The sequence below is a fragment of the Diplotaxodon limnothrissa genome, linkage group LG23, assembly GCF_057381915.1.
Source record: "Diplotaxodon limnothrissa isolate DT_005_m linkage group LG23, D_limnothrissa_male_GT1.1, whole genome shotgun sequence".
Taxonomy (NCBI): Eukaryota; Metazoa; Chordata; class Actinopteri; order Cichliformes; family Cichlidae; genus Diplotaxodon; species Diplotaxodon limnothrissa.
The window spans coordinates 5482856-5497960 of NC_140617.1; the positions used below are offsets into that span (position 1 = coordinate 5482856).

The 15105-nt window shown below is 38.9% G+C and overlaps 1 protein-coding gene across 1 annotated transcript in view; it reads right to left on the reverse strand.

The window, feature by feature from the left end:
• Nucleotides 1-5456: 5456 nt before the first annotated feature.
• Nucleotides 5457-15105, reverse strand: part of yjefn3 (YjeF N-terminal domain containing 3) — a 43119-nt gene continuing 33470 nt past the window's right edge. The window contains exons 3-6 of the mRNA XM_085348098.1: nt 11112-11222; nt 7259-7372; nt 5882-6032; nt 5457-5653 (exon numbers count right to left, since the gene is read on the reverse strand). Of these exons, the coding sequence (XP_085204224.1) occupies nt 5457-5653; nt 5882-6032; nt 7259-7372; nt 11112-11222 (573 nt within the window). The remainder of the gene's footprint in view (nt 5654-5881; nt 6033-7258; nt 7373-11111; nt 11223-15105) is intronic.

Sequence of the window (15105 nt, forward strand, 5' to 3'; positions counted from 1 at the left end):
GGAAATTAAATACACTAATTAGGCTGAACTGTTTAAACATCCCACTGGGTTAAAACTTTTAAAAAGGTGTTAAAAAGTCTCCAGAGTCCCCGTCTGCATCTTGATAAGGACTAAAGCTAAGTTCGGTTAATTGGCTGAAAAGTAATGAGATTTATGTTTAGGTTCAATTCTGAAACCTAGAAAAATGTGCTTTTACTACTAATCTTATTATCAGTTACTTTTCACATTAAGAGTTTCCTGTTAAAATGATACAAAATACAATGCACTCCTAAAGAAAGCACCAGTGTTTCCTGAACCTCCTAACTGCACCAGCCACCCACCTTCACCCTTAGCTCCCTGGCAAATGAAACTGGCTAAAAGGATCGTAAGGTTTCATATGTCAGATGAGCTGTTAGCAGCTCCACCAAACAAACAAGTCCACAGAATAAATACAGATTTGTGTATCAGAACTTTGTTTTTCCTTCTTTCCTCTCTCATTAATCATCCAGTGGCCCCCCACATTTTTCTTGTGACCTGTTAGACAGGCCTGCCCCCTGGGCTGGCAACCAGTGGAGTACCAGCACCAGCTCCATCTCAGACAGCTGAAGTATGAAATACTTCTTAATGAGGTAAAGACTCATTTTCCACCATTGCATGTGGATTACAGTTCAACAAGACAATATTTAGGAAATAGATTCCCATAAGTTCTCGGTTCTGTCACGAAGAAACATTAAGAAATGCATTTTTATTCTATATTTACTCAAGCTGTTTTGTGTTGTTTTGCTTGTAGTGTACTGTTGTTTATAGCACTCATACTCATCCCTAATTTCTTTTCTTTCCAAGGAGCCAGACTTTTTTGTACGTTTTTAAAGTGGTCAACAGGAGATTGAGGAATTGTTCTCCAGGCTTTCTAAAGTTCTTTCAAAGTTTTTCTTTGGACATTGGCTGCTTTTTCATTCATTTTGAGTCCAGTCTTTGTACTTGAACACTTCCAGAAGAATGGTTTTTGTTTGTTAAGCCACTTAGCACACAGTTGTGTCCTTAATAGTGATGGGTCGTTCGCGAACGAAATGGCTCTTAGAGCCGGCTCTTTGACGTGAACGACGCGAGCCGGCTCCTTGACGCGAGCCGGCTCCTTATCGCGAGCCGTCACGTGGGTTTTTTTTTTTTTTTCTTTCTCTCAGCCTCTCTCTCGCACTTTTTTTCCGCTTCACTCTGCACGCGAGCCTTGTGCTTTACGCTGGGCAGAGGGGGGAGGGGCGGTAGTTACACTCAGTAGCACAGGAACAGAGCCAGAGAGAGAGAAAGAGAGGCAGGGACAACAACATTAGAAAGGTATAGTAATCATCCACAACTATTTTCAGTTGCAGATGATAAAGGATTGAGAAAGTTTATTCATGCAGGTCCATATGACAGAGAATATGCATGTTCTTTTAGTTTTCATATTATAATTTATATTTAATTGTGTTGTGGTTTGCAGTGTTTTGTGTTCTTTTCACTTTAAATTTGTGAAAGGAAAAAGCTGAAAATTTAAATAGTTAAAACTTGAAATGTGAATAGTTGATTTTTGTATTATATGATTTATTTATTACATTTTATGTGGAGTGAATAAATAAAAGTATATTTACGGTGGCCCCTAGAGACAAAGCACATACAAACTTCAAATCACGTACGAACTCTGAAGCATGTACAAACTCCAAAACACGTAAAAACACGTACAAACTCCAAAACACGTAAAAACTCCAAAACACGTAAAAACACGTACAAACTCCGAAGCACATAAAAACTCAGAAGCATATAAAAACTCAAAACACGTACAAAAGACAACAGAAGTGCTCCAGGATGCTGGGCGCAGTGTTGAGCCTTTGTTATCTTGTGGCTACACAAGCCAGCAAGTACCAACGACCGGATTTGGTGTGTGGTAATAACAGGTAAATGAACTTTTTTTTAAAATTATTTGAATATATATATGAGTGCCTGTGTATAAATACACAAACAATACACACATGCTTTCAATTGTGTAATTTAAGTGATCTAGTAGCTCTGCTTTGGAAGTTCAGTTCATGCTAGAAATGTGTTTTGGAGTTTGTACGTGTTTTGTCTCTAGGGGCCACCGCATATATTTATATATAAACATATATAAATAAAACCACTTGTTTTTATGTTAGTAATTCCTTTTGTGCATAATTTTATATTATTGTTAATAATAAATTAATTAAAGCAACAAAACAACCTGAAGAGCCGGTTCGGAGCCGAAAGAGCCGGCTCTTTTTAGTGAGCCGAACCGAAAGAGCCGGATAGTCAATGATTCTCTCTCCTTAAAGATGATAGTTATCATCATGAAAAGGTGCTGGAGTCCTTTCAGAGGCAGATCCTTTAGTTTCTTTAATTTTTTATGCCATAGACAGTCTGGATTTATGTTTCTTATTTGTTGCTGCTCCCTAAATTGTTTTTTGGGGTTTTTTTTGGTTTTTTTGGCCTACATTTCTTACCCATGTATGATTTTATCTCGCTGACTCTTACAAACAAGTGCTAGTGTCAGTTATGGCTGTTCATTTCTCCAGGCCACTGATGACACTAAAGCTCATTACACCGCCACTTTAATGAAAAGCACAAAAGACAGAGTGGCAACAAGTCTTGTTCCCTGACAGCGATTGGACAGGCATGAAAGGGACGGCTGCTGAGAGCCGAGACATATTTCTACAACGTTTTTCAGTTTGCCTCTGACAGATTTAATACCACGGAGCAAAAAAGAAATGAATCAACATTCCTTTTCACTGACTTTCTACACCCACTCACACATGTGCACCCACACTGGGCATTAGTGAATTAGTATGTGTTGCGCTCTAAAAGTAGTTATAAAACTTACATTTTTCTGAATTGTTGGGAAAATCTTTAAAGACTATTCTTATTTAATTGTGTTTTGTTTTTGGACTAAACCACAAACATTAACTAGAAATGTGTCCAAAATGTGACCTCCAGGAGGTCAGAGTTCAGACGTGTGATGTCATCAGTAAGCGTAGAAAAACAAACAGTGTCTGAGATGTGGGAGCGATGTTTTGCTGATTATATGCTATGCTGCCTGTAAACTCCAAACCTGAACTGAGGAGAATAAAGTTGCAAAAAAAGGATAATGGAGTCATGTCTCTCTGAGGGTGCAACATATGCACTTCATACATATACACATTACTTCATTTATAAACAGCACAGCAGTTGTAGCATCACTGAAGGCCACAACCTTGAGCTTAGTAATGAGGGATCTTCCTCTACAGCGAATTATAGCCTGATGACACCTCTTTGTGGGTTTCATTACCAAATCAAATCCAGTTTGGAATCCATAAACAGATGTAACAGTGTGTGCACACCTAAGATGCCCGGCAATAATCGCATGAGAAGTGCACATTACATAGCTTGGTGGCCTGGATGCTTTTAACAGAACAGGCAGCGTTCAAGTCTATTTTGGCAGCTGTCCTGACACTGAAGGGCATTTCTTGAAGATCAAAGGTAATAAATGAAGCAAAATTACTTTAGTATGGGTATACAGTATATTAGCTAGAATACCAAGATGGAAATGTATGTTGTCTATGTTTCTTTAAAGCCATCATCATTTAGTTTTCTGGCACAAGCTGGACTTGGACTTATTCAGCTTATAAAACATTAATATTGATGTTGGCATGTAGTTAAAAACATCATTAAAATTATTTTAGACTCCAGTTTCTGGTAAGGTAATGCGTTTACCCTTACATACTGTTTATATTTCATGCCTTTTCAGTCAGTTTTGACCCTATTAAAGACATTAATCAATGAAATTAATTAATATATTTCAAGTATGGAAATAAATGTCCATACTGAATGTTAAACTACTGATTTAAAAGGTGTAAATTGCCTGTCAAACATCAATTAATAATTTAATAACTTTATATCTAAGCTAATGGCAGCTCAGATGCCTTTATAATATTTATAGCTCACAATAAATGATTCCGATTTTTTTATTTTTACATTATTTGTTGCATTGCAGGTGCCAATGCACTGTACTCATTAATTCTCTGACCTCTGTATAACCTCTGTTCCGTATGTGCAGCTTGCATTACCAAAGCTATGCTGTGGTTCTAATTCACTGTTTTGAGATTCTCCAAGGACCATTCAAAGATCAGCAGGTGACCATGACCATGTGGTGAGAACACAGACAGTTCTCGTGACAGTGTCAAGGTCCCCCTTGAACTTTGACATCACTGTGCCATAAAAACTACACTGAGACATGGCACATGAAATCCATCTGAATAGATATATGTATATCAGTATAAAAATGTAAAATACTTTTGGTTTTGTGTGCTCTGGATCACTTCTGGAAAACCCATCCAATTTCAGACTAAAAGAATGACATTTGAGGTATTTTTGCTCCTGTCAAATGAGTCAAGTTTGTCCAATATTCTCTCATAATTTTGGCTTCAATTCTTAATTTCATAAAAAGTCCTGAGAAATACTACTAAAAAAACTTAATGTATTCACCAGCTGGTTGCAACCTAGGTCCGTTTGCTGTTGGGGTTGGGAAGCTGGCATTCACTGGGTTTCTATTAGATCTTATTTACTGAAAACAGCTGCCCACTGAAGCTGGAAACATAGTTAATGAGAACAGATCAGTAGACCTGAAAACCAAAACAATGAATCAGAATAAACCAAAAGATCACATCAAGCTGGCGTAAACGGCGAGTTGTTTGTAATTTTTCAGTTATTTTGTCATTACAAATGATTTTTTTCACATTGCATAGTTATTTGATATTGACGTTATAAAAAGTGCTGATTGGTGCAGCTTTTATCCATCTGGAGCCCTGGTCGTTTCATGATTTAATTTTTTTTAAGACAAGCTGTCAGTGCCATTTAAAGTGAAGAAAAGCAAAACACCAGAAATTGAACACTTCTTTGAAATTAGTTCTTTGTTTTTTATTGGACAACAAAAAGCAAATGAGGTAACTGAAACAAAGGTTATGCAAAAGTGCAGCCTGACCACACAAATCAACAACACATCTGAAAAATGTAATTACCAACCTACACCAGTGTGTCTCAGCAGCACACCTCAGTAGAAAGTCAAGCATAAGAATGAAAAAGTATCAGAACATTAAAACATTCCTTAGATTGGCACAATAGAAATCTCACCTTCCTCTGCTGAGCCTCGAGAAAGACATTTGTTTTGCAAAGTAATCAGAAAACAGTGCAATGCTACACCTTTTACAAGTAGACTGACACAAAACTCCTCATGCCATACCCTAAATAGACATGACTCAAACCACAGTTTCTATATATGAATCTTCCTACTGTAGCTCAACAGCACATCTGGCTAATGCATAGCCTGATCTACACAGCTGAGATGTCAACATTAAATCACACCGATAGTCTATAAAATACAAAACAAAAGAATAGATCAGTTGTTTCTTTTCAAAATCAGGAGTGGTCAACATGGGCTCTTGTGGTTCCACATGTTACAATTCTACGAGACAGTCTGTGCCAGGGAAGTCTGGAAGGTTAAGCTCATATTTTTTCTGGATGTCATAGGGTAGGAAGCGTCCGGCCAAGAAATGCTTCCCCGTGAAACTCGTGGCACACTTCTTTGGTGCTGTAAGTGAGATGAGAACTTCTGGGTTTATCCCATCCTGACTTCGCTCTTCTACATCCCAACCTGGAAAAAATGCGTTTAAGGAAAGGAGCTTTTCAATAAATTTGTGCCATTTTCAGCAGTTAGTGTATATGGAGTAGGATGAACTCATAGTGATCTGATTTTAGCGCAAGAGTTATTCTCTAAATGTGCCTCTAGACTTGGAAAACTGAGAGAGCTGCCTGGAGGGTAATTTATCATCGTATTTTTTGGGCCTCAAGACTTATATCTACAGTTTATATTAACACTTACCTGAGGGCACATCCACACTAGCAATGGGAATCTTGATTTGCTTCAGGGTGACCAAAATACCAGAGTATGGCTCCTTTATGTTGGCACAGTCTGCTTCTGGGCCCATCATGGCATCAATCACTAGGTTGTAGGCATCGTTTATAAGCTGCACCTAAACAGAAAATACCTCAGTATGAATAAAATGAGAAGCTTACTTCTTGTACACAATTCACTGGAATCACCTTCCAGTGGTTAAAGGCAAGATTAATCTGTATAAGAGTAAAACATTTACCCGTGTGGGGTTTACAGTCTGTGCAGTTGTTATTATCCGTTGTCATTCCCAGACTGACAGATTATCTCAAACCCAATGTTGTCTCAGAGGATCCAAAATTTTCCGAAATGAAGGGTAAATGTTATGCAGAAGTGTATGAAAAGTGAAATGTGAGCAAAACTTGAAACCAATTAGCAAAAGAAAACAAAGCAAAACAAAGTTAACGAAACCCACAAAGATCCCATATGGGAAACAAACCACTTGGAAACTTGTGATTTCCTCCTTTTGCAGACTTTGAAGGCTGCTTCCTCTACTACCAGAACTGTGAACATCCAGTAGTGTTGCAATCAGTGCTCGGACACTAAAAGACCCCTTTTGCATGTCTGCTACATCAATGCTGTCATTAGATTTTCAGTTTATGAAATATTATGAAGCACAAAATCACAGTAGTGGCTAAAAAGTTTGATTAGATTTTATCATAAACCCATCTGAAAAGGTTGTTTAATAAAATGCAACCATTCATTAAACATGAGAAAGATATAGAAGTAAATATACCACCGTCTAAACTGCACTTTTTATTTAATAAAAGTGAACAACAGGGGAGGCTGGAGCCTTTCCCAGACAGTTTTGTATGATCTGTAATTAACCCAACCGCTATGTCTTTGGAGAACAAAACCAGAGCACCAAAAGGTAACCCACAAAGGTGCAAAGAGAACTTGCAAACTCCATACAGAAAGGCCTCAGTCATATAGCAGTAAGGCAACACCACTAATCACTGCATCACTGTGTTGCATCATCTCCTTCTTGCTGATTAAATAAAAGTCTAGAGAATGCAGCCAATTAGGTTAACATAGCATAAAGGCTTGAAACGAGGGGAAAGTGTTCGGACTCAGTCCAGAGGTTACAAGAAACAAACAACGGAGAAACCTCTATAGCTCAGTAATTAACTGACTATCTCCTGCAACCAGTAAAGACCCAAGGGAGCTAAAGGTCTCAAAAAAAGTTCAGAAATTAAAAAAGAGAGAATTATTGAAAAACTCTTTTTAAATTAAACTTTACACTCAATCTTTTCAGCAGCATGGCTAAAGTTTCTGTAAAATGTGATGTCCTGTAAAGGAATTGCTGACCTCTGTAGGGAGATAGGATAGGAAAGGGATGTCCATCTTCTCACATTGAACTGTGAAATCCTGATGTAGACTGTGAGAGGAGCGTTTAGGGTGATAGATGGTGGGCTCATACTCCTGAACCAGATGAGGCAGCAGAGACAAAGGGCAGAAAGAAGGGGAGAAAAACACAGAAATGAAGAAAGTTAATTATGTTGGTTTCAGCCAGCACTGACATGATTCAGTTTGGATAGTGTTTCAGTATATTTAGCATGCGGTACAACTGAAAATATTGTTGACTGGTGATCAGAAGTAGTGGTTTCTGCAGTCTGCTTTCTGAATGAATACCACCCTCAGGAAGTGGAAGCCATGTAGAGTAGAAATCCAGACCCCTGCATTCTGAAAGGTCTGTGATGCTCTGCAGGAAGCATCTGTGATCCATGACCTTTTCACAGTCACAAACACAAATCTTAAAACCCGGGAACAGAAGTGTAGTCTGTAGTGTCAGTGTCTGACTGAGTGTGTTTGTAAGTTCATCAAGTTAATTTTTATGTTAGCATCATTAGAGTAATAAGACACATGCATACATGTGTGGTATGTATTGTTCAGTCACTACTGACAATCTAATCTAATCGCTTTCAAAAGAAAGCATATTACTCCCAGGGATAATTTTAATTTAAGTAATATTTTAAATTGACTTTTTATCTATAGTCAGTGGCCGCTTTAATAGGTACAATTAGCTGTTAACACAAATATCCACTCAGCCAATCACGTGGCACTGTGTCAATGCATTTATGCATGTAGGCAAGTTCAAACCAATCATCAGAATATGGAAAATGGTGATTTAAGTGACTGTGGCGTGGTTGGTGGTGTCAGATGGGCTGCTGATCTACTAGGGATCATTTGCAGGAGATTTGCATCATGGATCTGTGGACAACAAATCTACATCAACTGTGTGATATTGTCCTGCCAATATGGACTCTGAGGAATGTTTACCACCACCTTGTTGTTGTGCCACACACAAAAAAAAGGTAGTTCAAAAATCAAAAGGGGTCCAAACCAACACTAGCAAGGTGTACCTAATAAAGTGGCTGCTGAGTTTTTTGTTTTTTGTTTTTTAAGTTAAGATATTGGTGAATTTATTCAAATTTTTAAAATAGTAGTTTCCTCGTGTGTGGAATTATCCCCTTTCTCAAAAACACTGTCTCCTCCTGCGCCTTTTATATACCAACTGAACTATTAATGTTTATACATTTTTAGAGTAAGAATGAGTAAATTAATAAGTAAAAGTATGTTTTTAAATCTGTTTTAGCTGAGGCTATCCTACAAAGGAGGTGATCTGTCAAGTTAAATCACCATTATAAATCACCATTATCACCAATCACTGCCATCATCACCACAGACCAGAGAGCAGAGAAGAATACAATCCAGTGCCTGCGTCTCTCCTGGGGTTAGCCAGCGCCACTGGGGTGGCCTTGACCTCATCAGCAGTTAGGCCATCAAAATGTGTGAAAGTAAGGGAGAGTGCGAAATGACTGTCAGTGTCATTGAGCTTGAAGAGAAATGAGCCGTGAGACAGAAACAAGCACACAGCATAAAAAGGGTCTTTCTCCAGTTAATGCTCAGTTCTAACAGGGTTACACTTGCTCTCCCTGAGGGATCACGGTGTCTTGTAGTACTCTTTTATTACGTGCAGCCCATTAGCAACAAAGGAAAGAGGTCTGCAGAACACAGGACACTCAAATCTTTAAAAGGATACTTGCTATCCTCATTTCCTTACAGTTCCAGGGACCTGTTGTACAGATTGTAACGGTCATTTATGCAGCTGGTCAGCTCATTGTTAATTCTTCTTTCTTTCATTACCCCAAACCCTAAAAACACCCCACCTATCTAATGATTGGCTGCCACCTGGTTCACCTGGCTTGTGAAAAAACAACCCAGTTCTTGTAAGCCTCCTCTTTAGGCCAGACAGAGCTAAACATATAAGAAATCTGTGGTGAGCTAACATCAGCCCACACAAGAGAAGAGGAAATCTTTGGTAAACAAAACAAGCATTCACAGCGGTCTTCAGCTTGGATAGATTGCTTTAACACGCACTGACCTCATTTTGATGAACAGTAAAGACTGTAATAGGTATATATGTTAGAAGCATAACATGTCCCCTTTAATAAAAATAATAAAAAAAGTAGAAAATTTAAAAAAAGTAGACCTGCAAAAACTTCAAAGAAATGTCTCAAATGTTACCTTGAATGTTAAATTTACCTGAACTGTAATTGCCCAGAGTTAATAAAGGCAACAAAACTGCTAAGCAAAATAGTAGTTTGTATTTTAGTTTACTGTAACTAATGGCACAAGTTTCCATGCAGTGAATGCCTCAGAGCATATGAACTGAGCCAAACCTAACTTGATGTCCACCTGTTTTAATATGAGCAGTGCACCAGAACTAATGACCACTGTAGTTGTTGTTTATCCTCATCAAATACTGGCTTTGGTCAAGGAATATTTGTGCTCTCAGGTATGTGGCATTGCGGAAAATATTAAAGAATCCATAACAGATTCAGACACAACCTGTTTTTGTTAACATGGCTGTCTTGGAGTGACGTGGGAAGCAACCTGGACTGTTCTCCTGCAAATGATCATTCATTTCTCTGCTCTGTCTAATCACATTCACAGCTCTGCATCAGAGTTTGTGGCTGTGCATGAGTGTCTGTGTGTGTATGTATTAAAATGTGTGTCTCGTGTGTATACTTGCATGTCATCCTGCTGACAGGGATCACATCACACCATGAAAAACATACAGTCTTAAACCGAGAGAGCGCTTCACAGTCCAAAGAAAGTATTCGAGTTTCTCAAGTTAGAGCAAGCTCAGACAAGTGTGGTCCCAGATCAGGCTGGTGCAGTGTGCAGACTCTTTAAAAATAATAATAATAAAATTTTATTTATGCAGCACTTTTCAATACGAAGTAAATGTTTCACTTTGGGGAAAGGGGGAAAGAATATACCAGAAATTATGGACACAGAAGGTAAAAACATTAGGGGGGAAAAGGATACACAAGCAGACATAATAATACCCCACACCCAATATACTTAAAGCAGGGAATCAATACCCAAATCCTTAAGTTAAGTTACAGAAACATTTCTTATTCATTTCTGGAATTCCAGGGCAAACTATATCTTCTCAAAGCTAACCTCTGGCTTTGTTCTTGGCCTTGAGAAAAAAAGACAGAGTGGGAGGTGAAGGAAGATAGAGATTGGGCTTCTTAAATAAAGAAAACGTGGTTTTAATCAGAACTATCGATGTGCTGTAAATCTAGTAAGTCAGACACATATGGTAAAGTGTATAGATGCATTCCATTCAAAGCCAAAGATCCCAAAAACACATATCCAAAATTTCCCTTGTAATAAAATCATAGACCGGGACTGACCACAGCACCATGTACTCAGAATAAAGGATGTTCAAAGCTGTGATCTGCAGCGGGGTCAGTGAAGATGGATAGCTCCTTGAAGAATAATTTGTAATGTCAGTCAGTATGTGGCCTAAGCTGCAGACATCATGGTCATGACATCACATCGTGGCTGCGGAAGCAAGGCGCAAGACGGCTTTAACGAGAGTAACAATACAATGATATCATGACTGTCTGAGAGCTCTTGCAGGGAGGGTAATGGGATAACTGCTTGCAGCCATTTACAGGAGCTGAAATGAAATTCTGTAAAGTGCTGTGGGCCTGTATATGGGATCCCCTGTTAGTCATGATGTAATCATTTGCAAGATTAGCTTTTTGTATTGTCTGAATGGCTCAGTAAGTTCCCTAATGTCCCAAACATGTCATGTTGCTGAATATAACTCCTGCCTTAGTGTACCTCCTAGGTTACTTACAAACATGCGCAGGTGTCGGGCACACACCAGCCCAATAGAACCATTTTGATCTGGACCACAGATCACCAGCACTGTTGGCTGCTTCTTTGTTAAAGAGCCAAGAGGGTAGGCCTGGTGGAGAGACAATAAAACAAAGAGAGAGAGAGAGAGAGAAAGCATTAGAAATAGATTATGAGCTGATGATTGAGGGAAAGCACCGCAATAAGACGAGGTGGATAGAAGAGGTTATTGATAGAGAACAATAGCGACAGGGAGAGGAAGATAAATTCTTGGCAATATTCTTTATCATCCCTCCAACTTAGGCTTCTTATTCAGTCCAGGTTATCCGATCCTCACCTCAGCCTCTCCATCATACTCTGAGTGCCTGGGATGCCAGACGAGGGTGGAAATGGCACCGGCTCCCCTGTCTCTTGTGTCTATGAGAAAAGGTCCAATCTCATTAAAATAACTACAGTGGAAAAAATCCCAGTGTCCTCACCACGGGATGCTTCCATATATATTTATATATAACACACTTTCTGTCTGCATCCTGGTTACAGCGAGCTGCTGGCATCTGTCTCTTTTACTGGCCACACATTCCCTTGTAAATCATCCTGCACCTTCTTAAACGAGACAGGTATTCGCCCGCGGAACTGTCATCATGATTGGTTAATCTTCCATCTCCACATAAACAGTGCTGTGTGACTGTGTGAGTGAGTGTTTGTGTCTGTGTGTATGCACTCCCTGTCTGTGGTTTCTTTTCCCACAGATTATTCACAGCGTCAAAATCAATGCCACAATAATATACAGACTGTTAGCTACTGCTAACAATGTTAGGTGGGGGTATAGAAGAGTTTCTGCATTGTGGCATTACACAGGAATTATTATTCATTATTATAAAGGTTACAGCATGACTTCATGAACCAGAACAAGCTGAATATGAGGAACATTTGAGTTCATGTCCTGTCCAATTAGAGCCCAATAAATGTGTGTCAGAACACAATTTGTTAGCCAAGTTTTATCACTGCGATAAATAGTTTATGACTATAGTTCATAGTAATGTTCAGATCATAACCTACAAATTACAGTTCAAGTGTTTCATAATTACAGGGCACATATAAAGTGATGTATTAATAGAACTGATAGATGCTGTAAAATAAGAGTTATATTAGAATAAGTATAGCTAATAATAAACCAATTATTACTGGGTGTAGTGATACAGTGATAACTCAACCTATTATTATTAAAAGGCAGTTCTTTAAATATATATCTGTAAAATGCTGCGTCATCTAATAATTTTACCATTACTGTACCATAATTACACCTTTATACACCATAATGTACTCATAGGCTTACTCTTTTAGAGTTTTCTCTCTACCTTGTATTTGAGAAACAATTATACCATAAGTTTTTGGCTCCCTGTGAATATTTTATTGCACCCTACAATTATTTATTGTTATCATGAAAGATCAACCTTTTTGCCGTGATGGGCCTCCAAACATTGGAGATGAACTTCAAGTAGGCCAAAATTCTTCCACTGTGCATAAAACCCATTTAGTTCCACTCTCACTAATGTATTCCAGACAGGAGAAAGTTCAAATGGAGAGACAGGCAGTTCTCCACATTGGATAATTGGATACAACAAGACTCAGAGTGCATTAGGTAGAGCGATGAATCCAGGAGAAGAGAGACAGCAGCCATTATCTCTATCGTAACAGCTCGACTGAGAAATCATAACACAGGATCAATGAGATGGAGGACAGGCTGTTACAGCTGCTGAGGGCCACACAGTTCATATTAACAAGAAGAAAGAAGGTAATGATTGATAGGATTAAAAGGTAGAGGAGAGCAAAGTCAGCCAGTGTCTTGTGTCTCCTTATTTAATGAGATGAACCAACCGGTATTTGTATGCAAGTTGTACTACATAGAGTTAAAATACAACTCTGCAGTTTCTCTCAGATATACCAAGAGTGTTTTAGTTTTCCTGGATCTCTGTTGTAGTTTTTGAGCCCACAACTCGGCCCTTTCCCAAGCTGCAGCAGCTATATTCAGGAAACCTACTGTTTGCTACTTGCTTCGTGTCAAGTGTCAAGCAGACAAAGTTAGCTCCCAACATATAAACTGTGTAGCGTTTATGAAGGTAAATTGTTTGTAAAAAGGGAAACCGAGCTTATACGTAAAGTGGTGGTGAGAACTACAACAGCATATGAATGCCTCCCCCAAATGGCCAAAAACACAATAATCATAAATCACAGATTTTTAAATGGATTTCCTGCGTGGAACAAAACCAGCCAGCCCATAATTACTTGGCCATCCTGTGTCTTCCTCACGCTACACAACTCTCTTTTTCTGCTTGTTTTAACAAATTCACATGAGAAGGTTTAATGACATTTTTCTATAAATGTTGAGGACCATCGGGAGGCTCAGTCTTGCTTCTGGTGAAACCATTAGAGATACTCTCTTGACGGTGAGCAGCTATAAAGGGATCAGGCCAGATCAATTCAGGCAGGGAATTTTGCATTATGAAAAATGTGTGTAATCTTACCGAGAATGCTTAATATTCCACAATATGTGATACTAAAACGTAATAAATGAAAGAAATTAGGAAGAGAAGGGACACAAAGCATGCTGTATCATGAGGTCAGTACTGCTGATTGTGTTTTTTTATTAGTTTAGAACGAAAAATGAGGTTCTGTTAGAGCAATTTTCCCATAAATATGAAATTTCACAACTACTTTAATTATCATATTAAATCAAGCTTCCCAGTCTGACCCAATATTTGAGTGTTTCTGATGGATTTTGAATGGATTTATAGGCAGCTATGATGATAGCTGTGCTTCTTTGTTTAAAGCGTCTAAATACTTTGGTACAAGTCTAAATAAACATCTGTAACAAATGTACATTTTAAGGTTTCGGTAAACTTTTGATACTAAACAAAGGGGCAAACTTGGAACGAAAGGTCACAAGAGTAGCTAAGCGATTTTACGACCCCCCGTCCCCCCCTCCCATGCTCACACAAACACACACCAAATATAGAAAATATACCCGTCTTGATTGTAATAACATCTCTAAGGGTATACTGCTTTGAATTAAATGTAAAAGGCACATGAGCCTTCACCTCCAATCAACCTGAAACACACACTGAGCCTGAGAAAACATTATCAGGCTCCTAAAAACACAAATATACTCACATATCCAGAAAAATGTTACCTTTAATATTTGTACTAGAAGACCAAACCAAAGTCCAGGGGCTACTCCAAACTATAGCCTAGACTAATTTATTGCTGTGTGGCAACAAAAATGTCTCCTGTCTCCACTCAGGTGTTGAAAAGTCTCAGACTGATACAGAAAGAGGCACACACACACGCAGACACACACAGTCTGGACCTGGTGGTTGCTGCTGTTTGAACAGTAAGGGGATTACTTACAGAAAACCTATAATCTATCTGGCAAGGTGTAGGTGTGAGGAAGCATATGCCTGTTTGTGTGGTATACTTGGAAGCCAGCAGCAGTAGGCCAGCAAGGTAATCACTAAAATCAGACTGTCTGCATCTCCTTCGACTGTAATTTTCTTTAAATAGCAGTGATGTCATGTACGCGGTAGCGTGCTGCTGGCGGCTGTGGGCAGCAATGAGACACCCCATCCAGACCATGTTTGTCTAGTATGGCTTTGCTGTTGGGGGGCTGGTGGTGGAGGGCCAGGCACGGGGCCAGTGACAGCTAATGGTAATAGTCGGGAAGTGGATGTGGTGGGTTTAATCACACACTATGAGGGGAGAATACTAAACCTCCACCTCTGACTGATGTTGCCACTCTGCCACTCAGCGTTCACTTTTCTTGTTCCCGCTTCTGTTCTTTTCTTGTTTTGAAGGGGGATATCAAAGGTGTCTCACTGAGGTAATGTTGCCTCTTGTAAGCATAATGCCCCACTTTATGGAAGTGTAACTACTCTTTTGTGCTTTTGCTTGTTTTTTTTTTATTTCCTTTTGTCTTTCTCTTCTTGTTTCTTTTTCTT